The following is a 9,443-nucleotide window of genomic DNA, read 5'->3' on the forward strand; positions in this document are numbered from 1 at the left end:
TAGGAAAGTCTTTTGCACGTAGTTCAAGTAGCCATGGATCATGAGTCAGCTAGAGGGGTCATTCAGGATGACAGGCCAGCTGGATTATAGGAATTCATCAGAACAACAGTTTGGGGAGTCAGCCCACCCAGCTGAAGACACCATTGCAAGGATGCTTGCAGCAGAGGCTCATGTCACTATGTGGGCAGTGATTGACTGTGCTGTTTAAGAAATTAAATTCCTCATGTAAGTGTTAATCTGTGCATAGTATTGTGATAAATTAATTTTTTTAATGCATGGTCTGTCCATGAGCATCTGTGCAACAGGGCTGGAAACAAAAAAAACAACTGTCAATACTACTGTTCTTCAGGATATTTTATTTCAATCATATTTTGACGAGAAGAGATTTGAAGTTTCTGATAGAAAGAACGTTACTCAAAAATGTAGAATTTAAAACAGACTTTCGCTGGAAAATGCTTGGTTTTCTGCCACTATGTAAATGTTAATTTTCTGCAGATCCTTACCTGGTGCTAAAAGGAACTGCTTTTGCTGTAAACAGTTACAGTGCATGTTTTTGGTTTTAAACACATAGTAGCCCGATAAAGCTTTGGATATTCAGTCAGTTATGCATTTGTGGATGGAGAGAATTTATCTTCTGTCATTCACTTGGGTTATTTATTTTTATTTAAGGCTCGTGTTTTGGCAGTGCTGGACTGGGAACTTTCAACTGCTGGTCATCCTTTAGCAGATTTAGCATATGCCACTCTATTCTACTTTCGGCCTACATCTATTAAGGACATAGGTCAAGGAACTCCCTTGGGTTTCAAAGGCACTGTAGGTATGAAACTGTAATCTTCTTGTTGAAATGACTTCTAGGATTGATTTCTGTTTGGTATGTTACCTTTATAAACAATAATAAAAAGTTAAATTAATAAGCAAATCATTTTGCACTTGAACTTTTCCATAGTTTTCTTCATTGTAGGAAACATGCTGATAGTGAGGTTTAGGGTTTGAACAGGCTGTGGCTTAGGCACAGTGTGCTACTTCTGTAAAAGTTTATTTTGAGGCTTTCTTAGATATAATAGAAAGAAACAAAAATTTACATGTAAATTTATCATTTATTAAAAAAAAAAAAAGGCAACACCTCTGTCCCCCTCCTCCACACTGTAGTGAAATTAATCTCCTTACTGGAATGGAGGCAAGGGGCAGTAGGAAGTGTTATGCTTATCTGCAATTCTGACAACTCCTATTTCCTTTTGGCTCCCCATATCCCGCTTAGGTCATGAGAAATGGTAAATAGTGTGGTTTAGTCTGTAAATGGAATATCTTATAAAGCTGAAAAGCTGTTCAAATGCTTGAAGAAAAGGGTGGAAAAATTATAGAAAAGGTTGAGTATTCTAAAATAGTCTGGTTTTTTGTAGAAACTCCTTCATTTGAAGAACTGGTTTCCATTTACTGCCGCTGTCGGGGTATTAGCACTACTTCATCCAACTTTAATTTTTTTCTTTCTTTGTCATGTTTTAAAATGGCAGCAATATCCCAGGTAATACACACACATTTGCTGAAATGTCACGTTTTTATTATGGGTATTTGTAGTTGGTAATACTTGTTCAAAATAGGAATAATAGTTAAAAAATAACTGGAACCATTGTATTTCTGTTTGTTCCTTTAGAAGTGGTATCTTAGATGCTTATCTATCCAAGATAGAATTCTTGCTACATAAAATACATTGCATTAGATATAGCTAACTTAGGAAAATAGGCTAAAAACGAAGAAAATGTGGATATTTGGATTTTTCATATTGATGTTTCTGTATGCAGGAAGTTTTGTCATTACCTTTTTGCACTCTGTGGCTAATTTAAATTCTGTATTGCAGAGAAACAAAGACCTTTCTATGTTTCTGCAGCTCTCATGAAAGTAGAGAGCAGGATAGATAAGTAAGATCTTGTTGGTGCCACCCACAGATGAAAAATGGTGTGTGGTGAACTCAGCTTATGAGGATCATAGGAGGCCAATTTTGAGATGTGATTATAGGAGAACATAAGTTTTCTTGATTCATTGTTAACAGAAGTAACTGTTTAGTTAGATATTCAGCTATTGTAGAGCGTAAGTATATTTTAATGAGTTGCAGCATGAGGTCAGCATATCAAATGTGGGATAAGCTACCTAGTATTAATTTGGAGTAAGAGTGCGGGTAGTTAATTTAGTTGTGGATAATAATCATATGTGTATACTGTTGTCAGTTGGCTTAAGGGATAGGCTGGGCTTGCTTGCAGTATGATGTGCAGACTTTTCTCCTTCTCTCCCACCTCTCTCCCCTCTCTCTCTTATAGTTTAGTTTAGCTGGGGTATGTGTTTTTTTTCTCCTGTGCACCAAACATCTCCATTATATCAGAAATAGACCAAAACCAATATTAACATATCCCAGTAAAATTTGTCTGGGTGCTAATTTTTTAGATTATGTGCATTTAAGTGTTACTTTCACTATCGAAGAAATCACCAATCTATTAAAGACAAAATTTTAAGTGCCTAATTATACCATACATGCCTTCCTTTTGGCTTTAGGGTATATATGCTAGATATCTCATTGGAAATGCTGCTGCGGAGAATAGTCATGAATTTGCTAAGATTGTGAAGCCTCTGGCAGAGAGAGGGTTAGAGCTCTCAAAAAGGTAAGAGTGGTCTAAAGTACTGGTCAAAGGCAAGGCAAAGCTTTTACAATGTCTTCACTTATTTAAATGCCTGTATAAGGCAGCTTATATTATTATGAGGGAAAATCTGGTCTTACTTGTTATTGCGTTGAATGTTCTTCTCTAGGTCATCTTTCAGCAGCACACATCACAGCCTTTCTGGAGAGCTGTTCCATCAAAGTAGGAAAGGCCAAGAAATTCTGCTGAAGGTCAAGCAGTTCATGAAGCAGCACATATATCCAGCTGAGAAAGTAAAAGCTTTTAGTAAACCTTTTTATAAATGAACATTTTATGACTAGAGTTTATAAAAATGTAAAACTAGGTATAGAAGTCATGTCCTCCTATTTATTTTTTTTTTTCAAAACAGCCTTATTTTCATGCAGTGTTGTTTGTGGCATTGCAAAATATTAACAAATTATTAGAGTTTGCATTAATTTTTTTCATAATTAAAAAGTTTATGCCTTGTTAATGAAAGCTAAGAGTTACTTTTAAAACTTCTTAAAGTTTAAGAACTACTCTTCTTAAAAGGAGTTACTTTTTAGAGTTATTTGCCAAAATACTTTTAACACTAACAAAAACCTAGAACTGTTATGTACTCAACAGAAAGACACTTAATTAAGAAATGGAAACTGATGGTTTTAACTGTATCAAAGTTGAATGTTTCTGTTTCTTGCCTTATTTTTTAAGGTGTGACTTTTATGACAAAAAATGGGATTCTGTAATGTATCAATGTAACCTCATTCCTGAATATATCTAATACCAGTGAAGGTTTGAACTCAGATAATGAAATATCCACAGAAGTCTCTAATTAGTGGAAACCAAAATGAGATGAAGCATTTTGCTTCTTAGCCTAGGGACATTAGAAGTCTTGCACTTAAAAAGTTCATTCAACTTTTAGCCTCATGGAAACATAGGTGACTTTTGGTGCAGAGTTGGGTTTTTTGGCTTTTTGATTTTTTTTTTCCCTTGTTTTTTGCAGTCAGGCAGAAGTGCAGAGAACGTATTAATCAAAAAGATTTATGAATGCATCTGCCTGTCACAAGGAGGGGTTGAAAGCAGAAACTCTTGCTTTGCAAAGTTTCTTAAGTCTGTATCTAGTTCTGGATTGTCAAAGGAAGCCTTGCAATAATTAATGTACTTGCTTTAAAAACAAACGAACCACAAATAGCCATGCAAGTTTTGCAGATGAGTCATGTTGTGCTTGTAAGTTATTTCTGATAACAGGGATTGTTATCAGGACTTCTAAATTCTACTTCTGAATTTGTCTTATTGTGCGATTTTCAGAAGTGGGCACAACTTTTATTCATTTTAAAACTAGTTCTGGGCCAGCTTTTATGAAGCGCTGTGCCTCACTAAAACATCCTTGTGAAAATACTAGGATTACTGAATACACAGTTTTACTTAGTACTAATCACTGGTGCTCAGAATGACTGTTTACGTAAACTGTTAAGGAATTGCTTTAACAGGAAAAGAAAATGTATTCTTTGTGGGTTTTTTCTCAGTTATAAAAAGATTAACTGTCTTATATCTGAATGTTGTGATGGGAAACCTGAATCTTAAGTGTCAGTACATCAGGCTTTTATTTGTTGTTTTACTGTTGGATTCATGGCTCTTGTTCATACTTACTGTTGGTAACAGTTACTTGTTTCATCAGAAAACACTGACCTTCTACCATCTTCATCAGCACATATTTTAAACCACCCCAAATCATTTCCCTGTATGAAATAAGGTACTGACTGGGGCCATCTCCATGATGCATTTAAAGTCTTGCAAAATTAATAGATTGCAGTTTGATTTTTTAATTATATTTTTTAATTTTATAATGTATAATCAAGTATATAATAAAACCCTGTGTTGAATATTTTTTTTATTGCTTTCTTGGGGACTAGGGCTGGAAAAGACACCATATTATGACTTGTGTATGTTTCATGTGTTCTTAATTTAAACAGCATGTTTTTAATTGTTTATCTAAGGAAATAATAAAATACTATGCTGGACATGGAAATACTGAGGAAAAATGGAAGAAACCTCCACTGCTTGAGAGATTGAAGGTATGGGATAATAAATATTCTTGAGCACTCTAGCAGTAAAAGAAACAGGCACTGACAGGGAGTGTGTAAGAAGTTTGGTGTATGTTGCTGGAGAAGTTACTCTGCATGGAAAGAAACAGCGTAAGGAAAAGGAAAGGAAGAAGGAAGTGTGCAAAAGGAGGTGAGAGATACAAATGAGGGGAAAAAAGCAAAAGTGAGTTCTGTGAGGGGCATGTCTGAACTTTAAGTCAAAGACTGTACCTATTGGAAAAAGGCAGAATGTGAGGCAGGAAGGAAGAAAATGGGTAGCGAGCCAGATTTTTTTTTTTTTTTTTTTAAGATTTATTGCTAATGTTTTTCTCTGATCCTTTCAACAGGAAATGGCCAAAGCAGAAGGTCTGTGGAACCTTTTCCTCCCAGATGTCAGTGGTCTCAGCCAGCTTGACTATGCACTAATAGCTGAGGAGACGGGGAAATGCTTCTTTGCTCCTGAGGTTTTCAATTGTCATGCACCAGGTTAGCAACTCCGTCCTGTAACTACAGCACTAAGAGCACTGAAAAATTGGACATCTTATGCCTTATGATCAGTGTTTCTCAAGAATTAAACATTGCTGATTTCCTACAGACACTGGAAACATGGAGGTCCTGCACATGTATGGGACTGAAGAGCAAAAGAAACAGTGGTTGGAGCCTCTCCTAGAAGGGAAGATTAGTTCTTGCTTCTGCATGACAGGTAAATTTTTCTCCAGAAGAAAGAGGCAATTGGCAGAAATTTCACATGGCATATGCAAAAAGTACAAAACTACAAGTTGTAGTGTGTTAACGAATTAATACAGAAATTTCTGCTGTACCTGTGCAACTGTTTGAATATGAAATCATCTACAAGGTGTGAATGCAAAGTGGAGCACCCTTGCTGCCCTTCCCCGATAGTTACCATTTTTCATGGTTACAATAATTACATTTTCAGCTTACTTTTAGTACTAGTAAGATACACTTTGTTGTACCAAACAGGTTTACAATAGAACTTACCCTTTTTTATAATGTGTTTTGGGGTTCTCTAGAAACATACAATTAAGTACGATTATTGTGGTTAAAGTTGTGTAGTTTTGCAGTATGTCGTAGGTAGAATTTTAAGACATAACCTGAAGATAACTTGCAAAACATCTGATGCACTCACTTTATGTCTGTAGCTCAGCATTATCTTCATTCTTGCTCTTGAAAGCTTGTAGCATTCAGCATCTCTGGAAGGCCTGGCTGTTGATACAGAAAGGTAGCTTCTGAACATGTGATGGCAAAATCTTGATCTTCCTGTGGCAGGAATTGAGAGAGCTCAGCCTTGCAGAGCTGAACCCTTATTTTGAAAATTCTGTTTCACTGTGTTCCCCAAGAGGAAAGAGATGCTTTCACTTTAAAGAAGGTGGCCTGTGAAAGAAATTAAGGGTGAAAGGAGAGAGAAGAATCTTTCCGGTTCCAAATGATCACTGATGACATTTTGCCAGCAGCTGTTTTGTGTAACCTATTTCGTAAAACATCACAAAAACAGATTAAATGTCTTTGTTTTCACTTGAGAAGAGCCTAGGAAAAAAAAGGCCGCAGAGAGATATGACTGTTATCTAGAAGTACTTTGGAAGGGGGAAGGATTTAAGAACATCAGGGAAGGAATAAGGCTGCTTATTGTAAAGGGTAGTCTGAGTCCAAGAATGAGTAAGTTTAAACTGGCTATGAATAACAGGTTGTTAGAAAATAGAAAGCCTTTGACGATCAGCAGAGCGAGGTTCTGAAAACAGCTTTTCTACTGGGAGCAAAATGGTGTTACTATCTTTAGAATATATCTAGATCCCTATATTTGTGGTGGTAGTACTGCCTGTACATTTAATCCAGTAGTTTGTTGTGTTGTTTTTACTTTTTTTTTTTTTAATACAGAACCTGATGTGGCTTCAAGTGATGCCACCAATATGCAATGCAGCATTGAACGAGCTGGAAACAGTTATGTGATTAATGGCAAGAAGTGGTGGAGCAGTGGTAAGTATGGAAACTCTAAATAAGAATGGCTAAGTCTAAAATTCTTTCCAAGAATTGATAAAACAGAAATATTTGTGCTTCATTTCTGAGATGGAAAATTGTCTCTTCTTGAGTGAAGACAATAGAATGTAGAACAACAGAGAGCAGAATCAAGCTTTTTTTTTTAATGAAGTGAAGTCCAAGTCTTGAATCCAGTTTCAGGTTTTGGGTCCTTTTTAGAACCTCTGAATTTAGTTCACAGAATGAATGCTACTATTGTTCCTTAAAATACACCTCTTTTCCATCAGGTAACTTACATGGCTATGTTCGTAGCCTTTAAACTTTGTTTTTATGAAGTTGTCCTTGGCAGCTTTTGTGTGAGGTTTGAGTATACTGTGTGGTTACAGTAAAATTTGCCTGCCTGTTAAACTAGCCTGTGATGCTGTTGGACTGACTGTTACAGGTCACTTTCTTATATTACCCATAAAAATCAATGGATTGTACTGTAAGTAGTAAATGTCCCTGATACTGTAGTACTGTTACTTTTTTACCAAAACATACATGACAGCAACTTGAAAAGCATCATTCCCTGGGAGTTTGGAGGCCAACTAAATAAATTGAGTTGCTAACTGGAGTGAAACTTCAATGTTTCATTTATGTACCTTCTGAGTGTGGCAGTTACCTACTGATACATGCCTGTGCAATACCTAGACTCACCAGAAGATAGGGCTCTCTGTCTTTTGTAGTACTGCAGAACTGGTGGCAAAAGGAGGTATGGTATCTTGCCTTTTGACATGAGTGTCACTTAACTGCTAGCTTCTACCTTTGCTCTAGGTCAGTGTCTCCCAACTGTGCATTGCAGTTCCTAAGGAAGTAATGGGAAAGTTTGTAGGAGGTCGCACACACAAAATATTATTTGTAAAATTAGTCCTGTGAATTATAAAAAAGGAGAGGGAACAAGAGGGTAAGCATGATTTGGTTTGTCTTATTTATAATAAAAATAATTAAGACAAATTTACATAAAGACAGATGCACAAAAAGCGCTGCAATTTGAAGAAGTTTGAGAAACACATACATGCATCTCTGTCTTAGTCAGAGTCTTCTTTTCTGCCTGTTTTTTTGGGTGGGTTTTGGGTTTTGTGATTTATTTATTTGTTTGTTTATTTTTTCATTTTGCTCTGAGGGGAACATTAGGACCCTGGATGTTTGGGAATTCCAGAAGCCTGACAGCCTGGTCTGGGTGTAACCACTCTGTATTTGTGAAGACAAATCATAAATCACATACATGCAAGGAGTCAGTTGCTTTGTGGAAGAACTGCAGTTTCTTACCGTACTCTGCATGACTGCTTTGCACATCTACAGTTAAATCCAGTATGGCTTAAACATGTCAAATTTATGGTGTATGTGTAGACCATCTGTTAAGCATTTCTGACTTATCTGTTCACGCCCTAGTATTTCTCAAAATACTGGAAATTCAGTAAGCTTTTGTCATCCAAACAGAGAAGAGGCTTAAGTCTTGTTTATGCTACTGTTGTTCCTTGTCTGTCATTTTAGAGCTTTTTTCTTCCAGTCCATAATTGTGTAACTAGGAACAGTGTCTAAAAATGAGAGATTCTTGTTGGCTTTCATAAACTGTAGATCAGGCATTTTGTCAGAGCCCATGGGATGTTTGAAGGCAGGGAAACTATGCTGTAATACCATTTTTTTCATTTGGAAAGGTAATATGTCAATATATTTTAAATAGTTCCAGTCATGGAAAATGGCTGTTTTCCTGTAATCCTCTCTAGCACTGTGGCAGGGGACAGCTTTGGTACCTCTCCATGGAAAAACTGTAAAACCCACCAACCTTGAGCTCCGTAGAATCATAGAATCTTTGTGTTGGAAGGGACCTTTAAAGGTCATCTTGTCCAACCCCCCTGCAGCGAGCAGGGACAGCTTCAACCAGATCAGGTTGCTCAGAGCCCAGTCCAACCTGACCTTGAATGTTTCCAGGGATGGGGCATCTACCACCTCTCTGGGCAACCTGTGCCAGTGTTTCATCACCCTCACTGTGAGAAACTTCTTCCTTAGATCTAGTCTAAATCTACCTTCTTTTAGTTTACAACCATTTCCCCTTGTCCTATTGCTACAGGCCCTGCTAAAAACTCTGTCCCCATCTTTCTTACAAGCCTCGTTAAAGTACTGAAAGGCTGCAATAAGGCCTTCTCTTCTCTGGGCTGAACAACCCCAACTCTTGTCAGCCTGTCCTCATAGGAGAGATGTTCCCTCTGATCATTTTTGTGACCCTCCTCTGGACCCTCTCCAACAGGTTTGTGTCTTTCTTGTGGTGAGGGCTCCTGAGCTGGACACAGTACTCCAGGTTGGGTCTCACCATAGCAGAGTAGAGGGGCAGAAACCTCCCTCAGCCTACTGGCCACACTTCTTTTGATGCAGCCCAGGATACAGTTGGCCTTCTGGGCTGCAAGCACACATTCCTGGCTCATGTTCAGCTTTTCATCCTCCGGTACCCTCAAGTCCCTCTTGGCAGAGCTGTTCTCAATCCCTTCATCCCCCAGCCTGTATTGATACCAGGGGTTGCCCTGACCCAGGTGCAGGACCCTGCACTTGACCTTGTTGAACCTCATGAATTTCACACAGGCCCATTCCTTGAGCTTGTTCAGGTCGCTCTGGATGGCATCCTGTCTCTCAGGCGTGTCAACTGCACCACTCAGTTTGGTGTCATCTGCAAACTTGCTGAGGGTGC

General features: G+C 37.7%; 1 protein-coding gene across 1 annotated transcript in view; it reads left to right on the forward strand.

Annotated features, from left to right (window-relative positions):
- The window catches only part of LOC104624783 (acyl-CoA dehydrogenase family member 11-like), a 16,638-nt gene that overhangs the window by 5,391 nt on the left and 1,804 nt on the right, over positions 1-9,443 (forward strand). Inside the window, exons 6-13 of the mRNA XM_010292234.1 lie at positions 670-817; positions 1,401-1,522; positions 2,545-2,651; positions 2,797-2,920; positions 4,643-4,720; positions 5,077-5,215; positions 5,325-5,432; positions 6,623-6,721. Of these exons, the coding sequence (XP_010290536.1) occupies positions 670-817; positions 1,401-1,522; positions 2,545-2,651; positions 2,797-2,920; positions 4,643-4,720; positions 5,077-5,215; positions 5,325-5,432; positions 6,623-6,721 (925 nt within the window). The remainder of the gene's footprint in view (positions 1-669; positions 818-1,400; positions 1,523-2,544; positions 2,652-2,796; positions 2,921-4,642; positions 4,721-5,076; positions 5,216-5,324; positions 5,433-6,622; positions 6,722-9,443) is intronic.

The sequence above is a fragment of the Phaethon lepturus genome, unplaced genomic scaffold (assembly GCF_000687285.1).
Source record: "Phaethon lepturus isolate BGI_N335 unplaced genomic scaffold, ASM68728v1 scaffold14718, whole genome shotgun sequence".
In the NCBI taxonomy this organism is placed as follows: Eukaryota; Metazoa; Chordata; class Aves; order Phaethontiformes; family Phaethontidae; genus Phaethon; species Phaethon lepturus.